The sequence below is a fragment of the Anarhichas minor genome, unplaced genomic scaffold, assembly GCF_050575085.1.
Source record: "Anarhichas minor isolate MPS153535 unplaced genomic scaffold, ASM5057508v1 ptg000020l, whole genome shotgun sequence".
Classification (NCBI taxonomy): Eukaryota; Metazoa; Chordata; class Actinopteri; order Perciformes; family Anarhichadidae; genus Anarhichas; species Anarhichas minor.
Window position 1 is genome coordinate 1,856,764 of NW_027466466.1, and position 19,434 is coordinate 1,876,197.

Sequence of the window (19,434 nt, forward strand, 5' to 3'; positions counted from 1 at the left end):
ACAAGACCCAAGTCAAGCACAAGATCCAAGTCAAGAAGAAGACCCAAGTCAAAAACAAGTCCAGAGTCAAGAAAAAGACCCAAGTTAAGAACACGTCCGAAGACAATAAAAAGTCCAAAGTCAAGAGCAAGTCCCATGACGCACAATCAAGTTACACCAAGTTAGGTGACTGTTTTTGAATTAAATGAACTTGCTGTTGGGTGACTGTTTTACAAATATTTACATTTACTTACATTTCACACAAAATACACAAGTGCAGATTTCCACCAGGAGTATGAGATACGTTGTACCAAACAAAATAAAACTCACCAAGCTGTCTGCCAACATATAGCAGCTAGCTGAGTGGTGACGACATACTCAGCGGTGTATGTACTTGTAGTTCTGTAAACTGTTAGCCCAAACACACCGTCCAAAACAGTAAAGTATGTCGTCTCTCACTCACATGTACTTAATTCCCTGTATAATAATTAAGCTATCTGTGAATCTTCAACATGGTAAATGAGGAACTTGTTTCCCCCTGAAGTTTGAATATGAAGAGCCACAAACTGTGGCCTGTAAGTCACCCACAGCAACGTCATGGTCATCTGCTGCTCTGAGCAGCTGCTAAACACCAATTCTCTCTTTATCCCTCATGCAGGGATTTTTTTTTCATCTATTATCCTTCACCATTTTTAAAAACTCTTACATGCTTTTCAGTTTTTTTCACTGATCTAATTCTAATGTCATCCTCGTCCTCATCTCCGTGTGACGGCCCTCCCTCTCCCTCGCTGCAGCCTATAGGCTTCTGAGGGAACTCAATTTCTAATCCTGACTGATGATTAAGGATTACATCTGGAGAGCAGGGAGCTTTCTCTGATGTGTTATTGCCGAGCTGCTGTTGTGGGCCCCGGGGCTGAGCCGCCCACGCCTCCAATTCTGCTGCCCCCGCCCAGAGGACGCACTGAGCATGATGGCTGTCACACTCATTTGAATACATATTAGAGCTGTCCTGCACACCATGCAAATGTGTCCCTCACATCTGTCCACCCATCGAATGGCATCCGCCCATTTAATCTATTCTTCCCTCTAGCCATTCACTCCAACATCAAAAATAGCAGCATAGATAAGAATGTGGCTTCAACGTAGCCTATACATTTTTGGGAATTTTGGATTAGGGGAAAGAAATGTCCTGTACATATTTATAACATGCAATGATGTACCACAACAGTCTACATGTTGGCAAAAAGTGGGTGAACTATGACTCTAGACAATGAATATATATATTTATTTTTTTAAAGCTTTTTTTTTTAAATTTGCGTTTTGACGCACAACGCAGCTCTCTCCTCTCCATTCCATATAAGCAGCTGGTGGGGGGGGGGGGGGATGACAGCCGGCTATTTCAGACAGTGAAACCGAGAGTACGAGCGCTATAGCGGTGTGAGCTGGTTCCTCTTCTCACCAGCTCAGTCAGATGCGCACAGCTCGAACTTCCTTGTACAAGTCCAGTGCGCTGCGCCCCTTCGACCCGTCCGCATCTTCATCCAGAACCCCAAGAGAAACAACAGTTCTGTGAAAGGATGGAGCCGGCGGAGAAGAAATGAGGATTATGCTTTACACGGTCACCCGAGTCTAGAAGAGCATATACAAGCGCAGAAGTAACAATCGAAGTGTGGTAAGTGTCCTCTTGATCTGCGTTCGCCTGTGTAGGAAGGGTCCGGGAGTAGACAGACTGAACGATGACAAAAGACAAAATATATATAGATCATGAAGTAAATGTGTCGGAAATATAGTAAGACATTTTTGCTGTGGCATGCAGTTTTTACAATAAGGATGCTAAAAAGATACAACAAAAAAAGGAACTTCAGTCTTTGAGTTGAAACAACCACCGCCTGCACGCGTCACTGTGCGCAAATTATATACAGAGAACATATGAAAATGGTGTAAAGTGAAGTGAAGTAAACTCAATTTTATTTTATTACAATAAATAAAATAAAATGTTATTACAATTTTATTACAGCGCTTCCCACCATTTTCGTATGCATTCTGGTGAGGGTTCTCACGTGTGTGTGTGGGGGGGGGGGGGGGCTATTTTTAGACTGTCCATCTAGACCAAACCAGAAACCAGCAACTAGACTAGTTTCTGTTCCGTTACTTACAGTGTACGTGCATTAACTTTCATTTTAGATGTCCAGTGGTCTTGAGATCATAGACGCCCCCCCCCCCCCCCCCCTCCCCCACACACACACACAACAGATATACTGTAGATGTATTTTGTAGTGTGTGAGGATATGTGTTTGTGATATTAGCGAGTGCATCCCTTCAAGATAAGTGCTCAGGGAATCACACTTTGTGCATGCTATGTACACTGCAGAAATGCCAGCGTTGCATCATGCTAGTTGTTAAATCCCCCACATGTTGTAAAGCAGAGAGTTAAGAGCTATCGCAACCCCAACTCTTCAAATGACACAACACTCAAGACTGGTCGCTTGAGTTCGTCTTGCTTTGACAGAGAAGCAGAATTTGAATTTTTAGACAAAACCAACTTCCTCTAAGAAGAGCAAAAATGCTTAAAGAAATAACATAGAGAACAGTCCATTCTGTACAATAACAATATATAGTTCATGTATCTTACCTATGGGGCTGACACTAATGATTATCTTCATTATGGATTCATCTGTTTAGTATTTTCTCTGGTCTATGACAGAAAATAGTTTTAAAACAAATTGCCCATGAAACTTTCTGAGTTCTTGTTTTATCAAAGATATTCACTTTATAATGATATAAAACCTCGAACTTTAAGAAGCTGGAACCAGAGGATTTGGGGCTTGATGATTCAAATAAATGAGACGAAAAAAAATCAATCATCAAAATAGTTGCTGATTGATTTTCTGTCGATCAATCAATTGTTTCAGCTCTGATCTTGCCTGATCATTGTCACGAGCATGTCGTACATTAGGTTTGGCATATGCCAATGGTTCCATAGCACGTACACTACATGCTAAACTATATACATATAGAGCAGAAAATAAACTGTAATCTTGCATAACATGTAATAGATATAATTGTATGATGAAAAAGTGTGTGTAGATTGTACAATATATCAGTCTCAGTGTTTATATATGGGCTATCTCTCACGTAAACTGGATATTGTTGGCGGTCGCAACAGCAAACAAACAGCTTATCAATGCATAAATGATGCAGGAACTTTGGTTCAGTCCATGAGGTCTACTGCAATAATGTCATACACTACGATTATTAAAAGTAAATCACCCGAGCATGCTGAGATGGAGCCGTCATGCAGTCCAGAGTCTTTTCCTGTTGATAAGTTACTGAATAGCGATGCAAGTGACTCCTTCTTTCTTTCTTTCTTTCTCTCTGTCGTCCTGTTGGCTGTGTGCCAGGCTGGCAGGTGATATTGTTATGGCCTGAGGCAGTTCAAAACAGGTACACACAGCCTGGCAGCCCACAAAATGTACATCTGCTTCAAAAAAAGTCACTTCTCATAACATGTTATGTAATACATGAATTATTCCCATCTGTTGAGCGAGTCTAGGCTCTTATGTGTTCAACTAGTTTGGAGGATAATACTCCTCAAAGCCGGCCCTCGGCATCGGCGGTACAGGCAAATGAGAGGAGACATTGTATGGGTCCTATTTTCTGGGTTGCCCTCAGCAGCACCCCGGCACATCAGCCTAATATCTAGAGTTCATGTCAGTCACTCTGAGTGTAATGCAATAACACTTAAATTCATGAGGGGAAGTTGGAAAGACTATTCGGGTGTTAAACATATAGGTAAGCAGTTTCTGTGTGAGTGTATGGACACAAGGATTGGTGGGGACACCAGCTAAAATCTTGCCTAATTGCCAAATTGTTCCAATATCACATGCATTACAGTGTAATCATGGCATTCAGTTAAAGTACCCTTCAAGAACTGAACGGTTCCTGCTCACTGCTTGGACAGCTGTCGGTGCAGATGGATGTAGGGTTGAGCTAGCTAGGGTTAAGACGGCACATGCAAGTATATAATGTCGAAGTGTGTTTCTTCTTGTGCTCAAATGAACAAAGTTTCAATGCACACTTTCTGTCCACATATCCTAAAAGTTTATTGCAGATGTATGGCTTTGCTGATGTTTGCAGTGGTACGTATCTGTGTGGTATGATATGGTTGGATAATTATGAACTGGGCCTTTAAACGAACACGTACCTTAGAGGTACAGTGTGATGTGTCAGCAACATTAGATGTTGATTAGGGTTTTGGAGCAGTCAAGGACTTTTTCTTTCTGTAAACACACTTGACACATTCATTTACCATGTGAGCTCCCCTGTTAGTGATTGATGTAAGACTGACTTAGATAGCATGTCAGGCAATGCTTTATGGGTAAAATAAGACACTTCACAGGAGATAAAAAATGGCAGACGCAACAGCAACATCGCACCAAGTATCGGAGAAAATAAGAAAAAAGGCATAAATCAGCATAGATCCAACGATGTTGGAAAGATGTTCAGAAACAATTCAAGTAGACATAAAATATATAAAATTATAACAAAGACAGTTGAAAAACTTAGTCAAAAATAATAGATAAACAGCTGAAATCATTAGCTGAAAGTAATGGATAAATGGTTGAAATAGTAAATGAACTCAGTGTTAATACTTGTTATGTTATAACATGTTAATGTTATGTTAATACTTACTACTAATGCATCAGAAAGGCGTGTGCTTGACTATAACGGCTGTCCTGTATTAGACATTAGCACTGCTCTTGAATAGTACAGTTCTCATTTTATATCTATGTAACCTTTGAAAGAAGAAAAAACACGTTCTTCCTCTTTCAATAAACTTAGCTTATGGTGGCAAATGTTCATGCTTTAGGGCGTGGCTACCTTGTGATTGACAGGTTGCTACAAGGCGTTGTCCGGTCTGAGAGTTGTCCATGTTTTTCTTGTTACAACTTTAATCCTTTCACAGAGTGTTTTCAGTTCATGAAAGTTTATTTGAACCATTTTTGGTCGCCTAAAAATGGTTTAAGTTGTGCTTAGCTCCACTCTCTCGTATTACTTCTGATTTCAAAAAATCAAGATGGCGACAGCTAAAATGCCAAACTTGAGGCTTCAGAATGGCAGTCCACAAACCAATGGATGATGTCACGGTAATATCCACTTCTTATATACATATGGTCCATGTCACACACTGTGTTGCACCATTTTTCTACAAGTGCCCAGAACGGACAAATTAAACATTGTGTTCGATGGGCATCAACATGTTTTCACTTGTAGTCAACGTTAGGTTGCCAGGAAGAACCAAAGACTCCAACAAGTCACTGCTACTGGCTGAGAAATAATCCGGCACATAATCCTCCATGAAACTAGATTTTTACAGATTACACAAACAGGAAAGATGTTGTGAAGTAGTGAACTGTAGAGGTTATGATAAGTGAACTCTGCACACAGCCAGGTTAGCTGTTTCCCACTTTTACCAGACTTTGTGCTAGACTAAGGTAACCTGATCCTGGCCTTATATTAAGCGTATTGATATCAATCTTCTCATATAACTCTGCAAGAATACAAAGAACCATATTTCAGATTTTTTGATTTCCACAATTGAGTTATTTGGCCATGTTGAGGCTCATGTTGTTGTGTGACCTGAGGTAATGGGAAATGATGTCATCATTCATATGATCTGAACTTATGCAAGACACTTTTTCATCCTTCCTTAGAAAGCTCATAAATATACACATTCCTGCTTACCACTGAATTAACTTCCCAGAGAGTTTGTCTTTCAAAGTGTGTTGGATAGTTGTTGATAGACTTGTTTTACTTAGCAACAACTGAGTTGGTGATGATAGATGGATAGATTTGGGATTTCCAGCATTAGTGATGATCTTTCCTTCGACATTCTTGTCAAACTAACACAGAGCTCAATCCACAGATATTGTTGTCTCTCCTCCTGAGAGTTGAGACGACAAGATGGGTGCCACTCTCATAAATATGACGCTAGAGACATCTTAGCAGGAGAAAACTAGCCTGGCTCTGTCCAAAGGTTAAAACATCATGAATTATTCAAAAAGCCCCAGTCTGCAGCTTTAAGAAGCTTTGATTGGCCTGACATTTTTTGGTTTGCTGGTGTCCATGATTGAGTCCCAATGGATCTCACTGTCTTACACTGAAAGTTTGAGAAAAGCAGTCTTTCAGTTCAAGAGTTGCCATGTGAGCTGATTTCTTTCATTCAGGCTATGTGAGATTGTGGATTTCCTTTGACATGTACTGTAGCTGCTTTAGTCACCGACTGAGATGAATCAATGACAGCTGCAATTTGTGTACATAGTTAAACTAGGGCAATGTGTTACCAGCAGCCTAATGCTGACCTCCATCAGTACAAACATGACAGGGAGCCACTACTGTTCAATACTTGCAAGCCTGAGCCTCCTGAGGTTAGACGTCTAAAGAGGAACAAGGTTTGAAACAGAGAAAGAAAAAAAGGAAGCAAATAGGTTAATTTTGACCTCCAGAACACCGGAACTTCCTGTGTCTGAATGTTCATATGAAACATTTTCCACTGCTTACCACTGCTTAGTGGTGAGTGTCAGCAGGGCAGTATGCTAATGATTATGGTTACGGCTTTCATCAGAGAGATGCTCGCAGAAATGTTTAAAGTTAAAGTGATTCGAAATGTATCGACTGAGGGTACCATGCGTCTTCTTTTGTGGTAGTTCTAGTTATTCCACTGTGACATGTGACCTCTCCACTCATAGGAGTTGTGTGTGCATGGTAGCAGGGCTCCGCTGTTTGTGATAAACATCACAATCTGCTTCTCTGAGCCGAAGAGAGACGGGTTACACGTGTATGTGTGCCAACATGTGCCATAAAGCACAACTACCATCTGCCGTCACAGACTCCCTCTTTGTTCTCGCTGCTCCTAAACCTGGTTCCAAATAACTGTGTTCACATTTACATGAGGATACACACAGTCAGTTTCAGTGTGAAAGAAAGAGAAAGCAAAGTATTCTTTCAACTTTACTGATGAAACAGTGTCTTGTGTGAACATATTTGTTATTGCAGCAGTAGATGGAAAGACCTTGCTGTGTTCATTCTTGTAATATCTTAACAGATAGATAGATAAAACATTATCAGGTGGCCAACATCCGTGAAAGATATTGAGTCAGAATGAACACCAACAATGTTGAGGTTGCAGACGCATCAATAACAGCCATGGTCATCCAGTGAGCTGACTGACTGTCAGCTTTAATTCTGCCCCCCAAAGTGAAGAATATCTAAGAATATCATGTGATAGTCCATTTTCACACATTCACCACCCAATATTAGGGACATTTTGAAACACATTGACAGTAACAGCCAGCTGAGAGAGATAATGGGGCTCAGGCAGGAAGCAATATGAGAACAATTGCCCTCTTATTTTTGTTCGTATCCACGTTTTCTTTTCCTATTTTTGCTTGCACCCATTTTTTCTGGGATTGGCCGATGTTTTCTTGTTTTTGCTCTCCTCTTAATAAGTGAGAGAACATTTTACCAGTGGTCCAAGTTTACCAAGATAAGAAAAAAAACTCTTGTTTTCACAGTCCAGAAGTTGTTTTTCCAACACAAGGAAACCTCTGGGCCTGAAACGTGAAGCGATGCTGAAGTGCCTCAAAAAATAGGCCCTCCTGTGGTGGTTGCTACGAAACATACTAGTTATATATTTACTCCAGTAGTGTTTGTCACATGACCAGCATAGTGCCCCTTGTAGTATTCAAAGGTCATTTATTACTTTAATTGTTCATGATTGAACAGTGTTTCTGTGACAAACACTTCCCCAACAACTGCATACTCAGTCTGTTCCTTATTAAATTGGTGTTACTGACACTATTCTCTATATAAAGCAGAAACATCAAGTCACACAAGGGCTGAGGGAACTGGGCTTTTTTGTTTCATGTCCTGCCGTCTCTCCTCCGTTGTCCTGCTGCAGAAGGAACCATGGGCTGTGTGGGCTCGAAGAAGGAGCAGGAGCCTCTCGGCAAAGAGACGAGCAACGACGACCAGCAGAGCTGCGCGCAGACGGCCCATTACGTCAAAGACCCCACCGCAGGAAACTCCGGAAGCAAAGCTGTAAGCAGTAATGTGGCAGATAAAAATCACACAGCGAGTAACAATGTATAAAAAGTCACAGAGAGAAGTTGTCATCTATACTTTGCTTCCTCAAAAATGCCCCTTTCTAATACAACTTCTGCAACTAACTTTGACATGCCCGTTGGTGGAAGCACCAATATAGCAATGTAAAAACACTCCATTACAAGTAAAAGTCCCGCATTCAAAATCTTGATTCAGTAAAACTACAGAAGAATTTTTAACAAAATACACTTAATACATCAAAAGTCAAATTAGTTGTGCAGGAAAAATGGCCCCTGTGACTATTAGAGCTACTTTATATACCATTTAGTCCTCATCATAATAAGATGATTAATGAGGTATGGGTAAGTTCTGCGCCTGAGGACTGTTCTCTAATCTTGTCTTTTTGAAATTCTTAGTTTCTGCAAACCACAGACACGTCGAATGCTGACGTATTTGTATTCGTACTTACAGTAGTAGCTATAGTTTGCGAATAAATTTAGTAGAATAACATCAAATGGAAATATTGTAATTAAACACAGTACTTGATTTAATGTACTTAGTTACTTCCCACCACTAAATGTCACGTTGTATCTGACCAAAATGTGTTGATGAACTTGCAAATATGGACGTGCACACCTGCAGGAGTGCCTGGGTATTTAAAAACAAGAGTGAGGAAGATTAATGGTGTCAATTTCAGAAGCAGTGAAAGTATGATGAGATTCAAAAGAGAAAAGAAAACACTTTTTTATTAGTTACTACCACGGTTTTCTTCTCAGAGAGGATAGGCGTGCGCCGACATATACTCTGAAACATGTTCCAGTAGCTTGTTTGCATACTGGCCAGACTTTGATCTGTGCCATGGGTGAAGTAGCAGTGCTGCTGCGTGTGAAGTGTAGTTCCTCTGGCTACTGCTTCCTGTGTGCTGAATGTAACTCTTTCACCCCCCCCCCCCCCCCCCCTCCCCCCCATTGAAGGAAGAGGAAGTGACAGAAGCAGAGCACTCGGGCGGGAGACAAAACTTGAGTTGTATTATCTCTCAGATGTCTAAATGTGTCCATCTGTCTTGCTGTCTGGTCTCTACACAGCTCAGCCCGCGATACCTTTGTTGATAAGACAAAGTCCTTCCTTTCAAATGGTTGTTTTCTTTGTGGTTTTATTCTAGCTGAATTTAAGACTTTAAAACTTGAAATGATGATTGATTATTTCAGTGAAATATAATCTTGATTTGCTTTAACATGGTAAGTAATATTTCGAGATAATCCTGCTTTAGATAATCTAATACTGACTTAGTAGAATTGAAGACAATTTCAATTCAACTTTAAAGTTCATCATGTTCAAGTCATATACAAAGTGTTGAAAGCTGCACTAATTTATATTTTAACAATGGAAAACAATAAAATGCCTGTAATGTGCAAGCGATTGCTCGTAGCGAATGCTGGCGACTCTAGAGAGCATTTTTTAGCATCTTTTGGCTAATTGTTTTGTTTTCCTGGCCTGCACCGTTAAAGTTTTGGTTCATTCCCACGGCTCTCATCATTTCCAGCATCTGCAGTCGGACGTGTTATAGCAAGTTAACGACGAGCTAGCGTAGAAAGTCCAACAGTTTGCCAACACGCTTGCCATAACAACTTGATTTGATGATTGTGTTGTCCCTAAGCAACCCAAAAATGTATAATTATTGAATTGTTTTTCTCATTTTGAATAAACAAAATTGTGGGGAATGAATATTTGACGGCTCTGCTCTTGGCCTTATACCACTGCATGTCTTTCTCTCTACAGAGCAAATTGCCATCCAATGCAAACTCTTCAGACGGTGAGTCACAATCTTTATTTACATACTGCTGCAGCTCCACTGACACAGTGCAACCTGTATACTTGCTTTTGTATTTCAAATGAAAGTCCAGCCACTAATAAAGCACTAAGATCAGTCAATGGCAGGTGTATCTCCAACCTCCCACCTTTCAAACACCACCACAGAGTCTTGAAACCGAGGCTCGACGCGACGTTTAATAAAGGAGAGTGAGTGTGTCGGGCACAGAGCGACAGCCCTTCCATCGCGCGGGTGGAAGCCCCAGCCCCGCTGCTATTATTATCAGACACACAAGGAAGTCAGTTACATAGTCGAAGCACAGGGGAACCCAAGATTGATGTGGTGCAGACTTAAATGCAGTGAATCCGCTAAAAAGAAGAAGAAGAAGAAAAAAAAAAAGCAGACACTCACAAAAAACGTCTTTCCAAATGCCAACTTTTCACAAGCCAAAAAAAACAGGCTTGGTTTCAACTTTTTTTTGCTCCACAAAATGTTTTTATCAGGCAATTACTTCTCAGCATGCAATTCTTCAGAGAGTAAACACGCTTGCAGCTTTCACATGACAACAAAGGCACATATTTATTTCACACTGCACGTCTCGACCACAATGTACCGACGCAAAGACCCCGGCTTCTTTTCACTGTTATTCTGGGCCATGCCGCCGTAGGAGACAACATCGTCATGGCGCTGTACGACTACGAGGCCATCCACGACGGCGACCTCGGCTTCAAGAAGGGAGATAAGCTCCGAATCCTAGAGGAGTAAGTATCAACAGAGAGAGCAGTCGTTGCTTCGGATATGAGGACAACAATAATAAGTTAGCTGCTTGTTCAAAATGCAGTTTTTGGACACACTTGTCTTTCTCTCTCTCTCTGCAGATCGGGGGAGTGGTGGAAAGCGAAGTTAATCAGTTCGGGTAAGGAGGGCTTCATCCCCAGTAATTATGTGGCCAAAGACACTCTGGAGGCAGAGGAGTAAGTGTACTCCCATTAAAAACACTTTCATATGCATCATCAGTATCTGCTATAGAGTATCATGTGCCGTATTTAGATGGCACCTTTTTGAGGTTTGTCACGAGGCTTGCATATTGAGGTCCGTTGAGAGGGTTTCTGCTCTAACTGATCTGTTTCCTGTTGTTGAGGTGGTTCTTCAAGGGCGTGAGCAGGAAAGATGCTGAGAGGCAGCTGCTGGCCTCCGGGAACAAAGTGGGATCCTTTATGATCCGAGACAGCGAGACCACCCAGGGTGAGTAAAAGAGTATTTGTCCTATAGTGGAGCAGTCTATGTAGTCATGATGCAAAATGATTGAGAGACAAATGACAATTAATTTGATCTCAGCAGTTACTGCAGAAAGTGTGTTTTTACCAGATGAACAAGTAAACTTGGTTAACATACTGATGACTTTAAAGTTAAGAATTGGCCATTAAAGCAGTGGTTCCCAAACTTTTTCTGTCAAGACCCCCTTTGATGATATAGGAACATTGGACGACCCCCCCCCCCCCCCGCAACCCGACCCCAAATTTGTCTTGGTTTTTAATGAATTGCATTATAATGCATGAACTGTATAAAATATTTTTGCGCTTTAGACCAGTCACAAATCTGTCCATCTTTGTACATACTTCCTTCTCTTATCTTTATCTTTCTCTGTCGCTCCGTATCTTTCTCGCTCTGTGTCGCTGTGTGTCTCTCTCTCGTTCGCGCTCCCTCACTCTCTCTCTCCCTCGCTCGTTCGCGCTCTCTCGCTCGGGCGCGCGCTCGCTCTCGCTCTCGCTGGTTTTGCCACAGTCGGTCTGTGACATGAGCCGCTCTGGTGGCGTGGTTGGAACACAGTGCATGTCACGTCGGTTATTTTATATTGTTTTACCGGTGTATGTGTGCGTCTGTGTGTGTGGGTTGGTGATGAAGCCGCGACCCCCCTGTAGTACCACCGCGCCCCCCCTAGGGGTCGCGACCCCCACTTTGGGAACCACTGCATTAAAGGCACAATAAGTAGGATTTCTTGGGAAGGATATCTTGGGTTCTGTGGCGTTGATTTTGATTCTCCTTTTTTTATCTTTCTTTTTTCAATGCCCCATGTTTATGGAAGTGCAATACAGAATTATTGGAGGCCCTTTAAGTGTTACTTGGCAGGAAGTCCCAGAAGCTGTCACAAGAATGAAGATCTTTGAGATATACTAAACATACAAAAAAAAGATTTCCAAATTGCTGAAACATCTAAAAATACAAGCTTGTACAACTGAAAAAATATTGGTATCAGCATTTTTTTTTTTAAATCCCCAACTGGTCACATGGTAACTACTGTCTTCTTTCTGTTTTAGGCAGCTACTCCTTGTCTGTGAGGGACCGTGACCCCCAGTCTGGTGACACTGTCAAACATTACAAGATCCGTACGCTGGACAATGGAGGATTCTACATCTCTCCACGCAACACCTTCAGCACCCTGCTGGAGCTGGTCAGCCATTACAAGAGTGAGTTCACTACTGTCACTGAATGACTTTAACCTCCTCACAGCCATGTGTTTGAGCAGTCTAGTTGAGTAATTGCTTTGTCATTAAAATCATGATGTAAGGTGCAAATAAGGGCTTCCCAGTAATCAGTAAGGGGTTCATTTTCTCAAAATATTTCTTATTTAATGCTCTCAGAAAATAGTAACTTCAGTTCAGTCTGTGTCCCTCCACTAAGTGTGAAGCAGAGCACACTCTACTGGCCAACTTTAATACCTTAACCTATGAGAAACTGTTGTTTTTTTTGCAGTTGCCAAGACACAATATCTGGAACTAGTGGCACCATGATTAAAAACCACAAACTCATGTAGCCGATCTGTTGTTCAGGAATCAAGGAAGGAATCCTTTGCAAAAGCAAACACTTCTTTCAAAACTATGTAAACTCTTCTAAAAAGTATATTTTTGCACACACAAAAACCAAATAAATAGCTCTTTCTTCATGCCAAGTGCACACTGACGTGCTGACTATAAAACATTATTATCATTGTCATTTGTCGCATGTTGTAAATACAGAATATGAACACAGATCCAGTTAGACACAAGTTCTAAGGCGAGACACTTCGGGCAAAACCATAGCTTTTCATGCACTGGTCAATGTTAACATTTTTGTTTCTTTTTCTCCAATAACATCTTCTTTCAGACAAGTGAAAAGAAAAACATCTGATGCACACATATTTTTTTACTTTACTACTTTATCTATTTGCGTTCTCCTAAATTCCCCAAAGGTTATCGATAATGACTCATTTGCACATTTATGAATACATTTTTCAGAGCACTTGTACTGCAAAAAATGATTCAAAACTTCCCTCAGTGATCAACTGGGGAAGTTTCCCTGTGATATGTAACAGTTAATTATTTAACCCCGTTCACCTGTAGTATCTCTCCTTAACTGAACTTGACACGATCATATTTACGGTATTGTACTGTTATCTAAATACAGTACACTGTGACTACAGTCATCTCTCTCTTCAACATTGACCTCCATTGTTGTGCACAAACAGCAAACCTGGAATCCTATTCATAGCATTCTTGGGGCAGGTGACTGGTAATTGAGTGTATATCAAAGGAAGTGTTAAGCAAACAACACGCACAGGCTTTCAGTTTTGAATGACGAGGCTGATGTAGATAACTGTGTGTAGTTATTTGCAAAAAGTGTGTTTTAGATCAATTATTATGCCACAAGGTATTGTTTCTTGGCAACTGCAAAAAATGATTAAGTGATAAATTAAATTGCTCTTCAGTAAGTACTGGCATCAGCAGAAGAGTGTTTTCATTTTTGCTGAAAAAAAACAACATTGTGCTGATTTCTATTGTATAAAAACATTTAATCAAAGGATTCTTAAAGTATTTTTTCCGTTTATTCCAGAGCAGGGAGATGGTCTCTGCCAAAACCTGACCAGCCCGTGCTTGAGCCCCAAACCTGAGAAACCGTGGGAGAAAGACGCCTGGGAAATCCCCAGATCATCACTCAAATTCGATAAAAAGCTCGGTGCCGGCCAGTTCGGAGAAGTCTGGATGGGTGAGATGGATCCGAATCGTTTTACAATCCAGTTACTGATTTAGATGTGAAGCCGGAAATTCATTTTCTAATTATGATTGATTGTTTCTGCTTAAAGCCACGTACAACAAGCACACCAAAGTAGCAGTGAAGACCATGAAGCCTGGCACCATGTCAGTGGAAGCCTTCATGGGCGAGGCCAACCTGATGAAGACTCTGCAGCACGACAAGCTGGTCCGACTCAATGCTGTGGTCTCCAAGGAGGAGCCCATCTATATCATCACTGAGTACATGGAGAAAGGTGTGTGTGTGTGTGTGTGTGTGTGTGTGTGTGTGTGTGTGTGTGTGTGTGTGTGTGTGTGTGTGTGTACACTTGTACAGCTATTCTTGTGAGGACCAATTTGAGTTTTAGACATTCAGAGTGAGGACATTTTTGGCAAGGACATTCAAAAGCCTGTTTGAGGGTTTAGACCTGGTTTTCAGGTTCAGGTTAAGGTTAGGGTTGGGGTGAGGCATGTAGTTGTGATGGTTAAGGTTAGTGCATGGCCTAGGGAATGCATTATGTCAATGAGAGTCCTCACAAAGAAGTACAAGGGTGTGTGTTTTCTTGTACAGCTATCTTCGTGAGGACGTTTGACTTTTACTTTTGACTTTTAGAACCTCAGAGTGGACATTTACATTTTTGCCCATCCTCACTTTGTACTTCATCGTTATTTTGGTCATCACACACACACACACACACACACACACAGGTACATACATGGATTTGATCCTTGCATCTAACCCACGATAAGCATTAAGAAGCAGCGGGTTGCAGTAATGCGCCCGAGGAGCAACTTAGGGTTCAGTGTCTTACTCGAAGACACTTCGACACCCGGACAGGAGGAGCCAGAGCTCAAAAGACAGCCCGCTCTGTGCAGTTGTTGTGTTCTTTTGATTTAAGTCGGGTTATTGTTGCTCTTCTGTTGCTTCAAATTTGTCCATTTATACCAACAAATATAATTTTTCTCCCAAAACCTTGTGTATAGACAGCCTATAAAACATCTACATCATATTACCCTAAATGCCATTAAACTGAAAGGCAAATCAGAAATCAGTGATTCCCAAACAGAGGTACATGTACCCCAGAGCTGGTTAAGGAAACACTGGTGTAGCACATTGAACTTTACATGTAGCATGCGTTTCTTAATCTGTGTGTGTGTGTGTGTGTGTGTGTGTGTGTGTGTGTGTGTGTGTGTGTGTGTGTGTGTGTGCCTACAGGTAGTTTATTAGACTTCTTGAAGAGTGATGAGGGCAACCGTGTCCAGCTCCCCAAGCTCATCGACTTCTCTGCCCAGGTGAGAGATAGCGTCACTCCTCCATTCTATGCATGACAGTTTGCCGGACTCACCCAGCAAACTCTGGTTGTTTTGTGTTTTATATCAACAAATAATCTGTGTGTCTGCAACACTATAGTTGCTATTGGCAACTATGTTTTGATTCTTTTGACTTATTTGTCTCTAGACCGCAGAGGGTATGGCCTACATCGAGCAGAGGAACTACATCCACAGAGACCTGAGGGCTGCCAACATCCTGGTCAACAAGGCTTTGGTGTGCAAAATCGCTGACTTTGGCCTCGCTCGCATCATCGAAGACAACGAGTACACGGCCAGGGAAGGTACGGCGCGATACTCACCATCACACGTTGCGTAGCTGGGTGTCCTCAGCATAAATGATTAGGAAATTGGGTAACTAATTCCCCCAGAACTGATGAAACAAGAGCGGTCAACGGTTTCGTCAGTTCTGGGGGAATTACTTTGTGTCAGCGAGATGTCGGATTGCCAAAAATAGTAAAGGGTGAAGATGAGATCAGCTTGCCAACTGGCTCACTGAAGAGTTTGAGAAGATATACGTGTCCAGCATGGAACGAACAATGTCAACATTACTTGACTGGTTTTCCATTTTGCCCTACAACCCAGGAGCCAAATTCCCCATCAAATGGACAGCCCCTGAGGCCATCAACTACGGCTCTTTCACCATCAAATCTGACGTCTGGTCCTTTGGCATCTTGCTGACTGAGATTATCAGCTATGGGCGTACACCATACCCAGGTAAGTGGATCACTGGTGTCAGCTCTGATACAGAATGCTTCTGAAGAGCAAAGGCGTTATTCTATTTCTGCACCTAAACTGAGAGCATTAATTGTCTTGGCTTTGGTTTAAAGTGGCCTTCCAAAATTAGGTAAAGGTACCGCCAGATTTACCTTGTGAGTGTGGAGTGCTATTTGTAGTCTCCTTCTTATGTCATTGTCAACTGCTCATCACCTCAGTCCTTGACAGTTTATCATTTTGTATCAATCAAGTTTTTCTTAAGGTATTAGGACGAAAAAGCTCCAGGCAGCATCAAAATGACGCTTGCAGTAAAAATTACAGTATTCTGCGGCTGGGAGGTACATTCATGTGTTTTAGGCGGGAATAAATTATTTGTAATGTAGGTCAACATGTCACAGGAGTCACAGGACCCTGATTGGCTATGGGTACTCTCTGGCCGCACACAGCTTTCCGTCGACATTGCATGACAGCTCGCCGCCAGCCGCACTTTACCGCTGCTCTGGTGTGTTTTTCAACGCTAAGGTTAGCCCTTGATTCCAGGTGCAGCAGTAACAAGGTTTTGAATTTTGAAGCTTTTACGTGTCTTAAAAAAAGTGCTTGCTAACAAGTGGCTAAATGAGACAAAATGTCATCACACCGAACACTAGTCCTCCTTTAGCTTAGTGGTGGTGACGTTCAGTCATGTGACAGTGGTGTAGTAGCCTAACGTTAGCCTAACGTTAGCTTTCTTGTGGTGATCGCATTCATGCTTCAAAAATCATTAAAAAGGTGTTTATTTGTGAAGATTATCTTGCTCAACAAAACGTGTAAGTATCATAAACTTGTGTTTGCCTCAGAATTTATTTTTTAATGTGCTCATAACGTCAATGCTAAAATGCTAGCCGCGTTTTAGCATGATAACGTCTGTTAATGAGTTGTAAACACAAGGTACAGCTGAGGCTGATGGGGATGTCATTAGTTTTGCAGGTATTTGGCCATAAACCAACGCATCGGACAATTACAATTTTGACCTGATGATGGCGCTAGTAAAAAAGTCAGATGGTCACGAAAGTTAGGACAACATTAATCAAATTACATGGCAATTCATCTAATATTTTTGTCTGGATATTTACCTCAACACCACGATTCATCAATGTTATTACTGCAAAAGGTAATGTAACCATTGAATGGCTGTGAATGGCAGCCCATCCAGCCTCTCTTAACCCGATCCCATGCTCTTGTTTTCAGGGATGACCAACCCGGAGGTAATTCGTGCCCTGGAGAAGGGCTACCGAATGCAGCGCCAGGACAGCTGTCCCACCGAACTCTATGAAATCATGCTGGAGTGCTGGAAGAACAAGCCTGAGGACCGTCCCACCTTTGATTACCTGCAGAGTGTCCTAGAGGATTTCTACACAGCCACAGAGAGCCAGTATCAGCAGCAGCCATGAGGCTGAACATCCACAGACATGTTTTTCTCTTATAGTGCTGTTCTTTTCATACTTAACAGCGAGTCCAGTTTCTACATGCAGCAGTGCAATTCAGAGTGCGCGCACACACACATACACTCTCTCTTTACCATTCTCTCTCTTGGGTTGGGTTGAAACTTCATTAACTATATATTGTAGGAAGCTAAGCATCACTTCTCCTAACATTTTTTATATTTCCATTGGATTCTCCTCACTTTGGATGAGAACAGTAAAAGTAATAGTAATATAATCACACAAGAGAGATTAAGATTATGACGCCCATGCCAATAATGCATTATAAACATACTTGTTATTGTATTGTGTTTATAGAACTGCACGATTATTGTTATAAGCACTCATAACTATTTATAATGCTTTATTAATCAAATTATAAAGTATTATATAATGACTTAGAGGTCAGGTGTCATAATACTTTATAATTGCTGGTCACTCACTGACATTTCTTTTTGCAAGGATCATAATGTATGATTATTCCCATATTGGTCAACATCGTAATCTTTTTACAGTGCAATCACTGCTATAATGCATTATTATCACTGTTATAATGCATATATGCATTATAATGTGATTCTAAATTACTCTAAGAGGACAAAGTTTGCTTTTAGTAAAGAAAAATAAAGAATGACGAAGAATATCATTAAATCTATGAAAGCACACAGAAAGCATTGTATTTTGTATAATTTATAATTGTTACTTTACTTAAAGCACACAATAACCACTGAGAGTTGCTTATACAATCACATTATAATGCATTATAACCTCCACTGTGCGGTAAAAAAGATAAAAAGCCATACCACTCTTCTACCCTCATCCCCCTCATCCCTCTTATAATGTTTGTATGGTCCCTAACATTCGAACAAAAGTTGTTTTACATAACATCACTGTACGATACATGCTATGGCATCTCACACACAAAATATTATTTCACACAAGCGCACGGCCATATAGCAAACAAACGAGGCCACACGAAAGCAGTCGCAAGGTAAAAAGACTGGATTTAGTTGTTGTGCTCCAGCGCACATCGTACATCCATCAAAGGAAGGTACGACCGCTGTGAAGTGTGTTGATGTCAACAACAGAGCAAGCAAAGCTGTTGTTGTCAACCCCCCGTCAAACGTACAGTGTCCTACATTGCGAAAGGAGAGCAGGGGTGCAGTGGACTTTACAAAGTGCAGAATACTGTGTGGCTGATATATGCTTAAATCTTCTATTTACAGTATATTCCATCGATATGTTCCAGCACAATGTAGCTTGAAATTAGCATGACCCCTTCGCCGTGCCTTTTTCTGTCTCAACATTTATAACATGTTCCATATGCTCTGTGTATATAGTACGCAAATAAATACAATTATTTAGGAATAGGGTTTAACGTGAAGCTATATTAACTGATAATGCGTGGTCATCTTTTTGGCTCAGTAAACTTTTGTTCTGTATTTGGGAATTAAATCTTTAAAAAAGCAGTGCAAACATCTTTAGGCCTTCTTGTTTTTTGTGTGAAATAATTAATTTATTTTTGCAAATGGTATTGAATATTAGCGTATGCAATGATCTTTTCTAACCTGCCTTTTCTATCTTTATTTTGCTATTATTTTCTGCACAGTTTAGATAATGTGATTCTTGTATTGTTGGAAATAGCAATGGATTTTGTGGACCAAGATCCTTCAAATTGAAATGGTATATTTTAGGATGTTGTTATTTCATGATTTGGTTAGAAACAATAAGTGAGAGAATTTGTTTTATGGAACGCAAATATAGAGAATGATCTGTTTGTGCTTTTCTTTATCAATATAAAACTCTTTGCATGTTTTATTTTGTTAGATGCTTGGTTCAATGCAACTGTTGTAAACATTTTCAAATAAATTGTTTTTGAAACAATTATCTACCCAAATGTGCATTTATATAAAAGCAATCAATGTTTGATATTATTATTTTTTTTACACACTTAATGCGTTTGTTTGTATGCATTAATTGTATTAATGAA

The 19,434-nt window shown here is 40.8% G+C and overlaps 1 protein-coding gene across 1 annotated transcript; it reads left to right on the plus strand.

Annotated features, from left to right (window-relative positions):
- The first annotated feature begins 1,398 nt into the window (after nt 1–1,398).
- Nucleotides 1,399–19,328, plus strand: hck (HCK proto-oncogene, Src family tyrosine kinase). Its single transcript, XM_076095397.1, has 13 exons — nt 1,399–1,651; nt 7,940–8,079; nt 9,862–9,895; nt 10,560–10,653; nt 10,771–10,866; nt 11,034–11,137; nt 12,211–12,360; nt 13,763–13,915; nt 14,013–14,195; nt 15,155–15,231; nt 15,398–15,551; nt 15,853–15,984; nt 17,212–19,328. Exons 2-13 carry the CDS (start codon nt 7,948–7,950, stop codon nt 17,412–17,414), a joined length of 1,512 nt encoding a protein of 503 aa, XP_075951512.1. The 5' UTR covers nt 1,399–1,651; nt 7,940–7,947; the 3' UTR covers nt 17,415–19,328.
- The last annotated feature ends 106 nt before the right edge of the window (nt 19,329–19,434 follow it).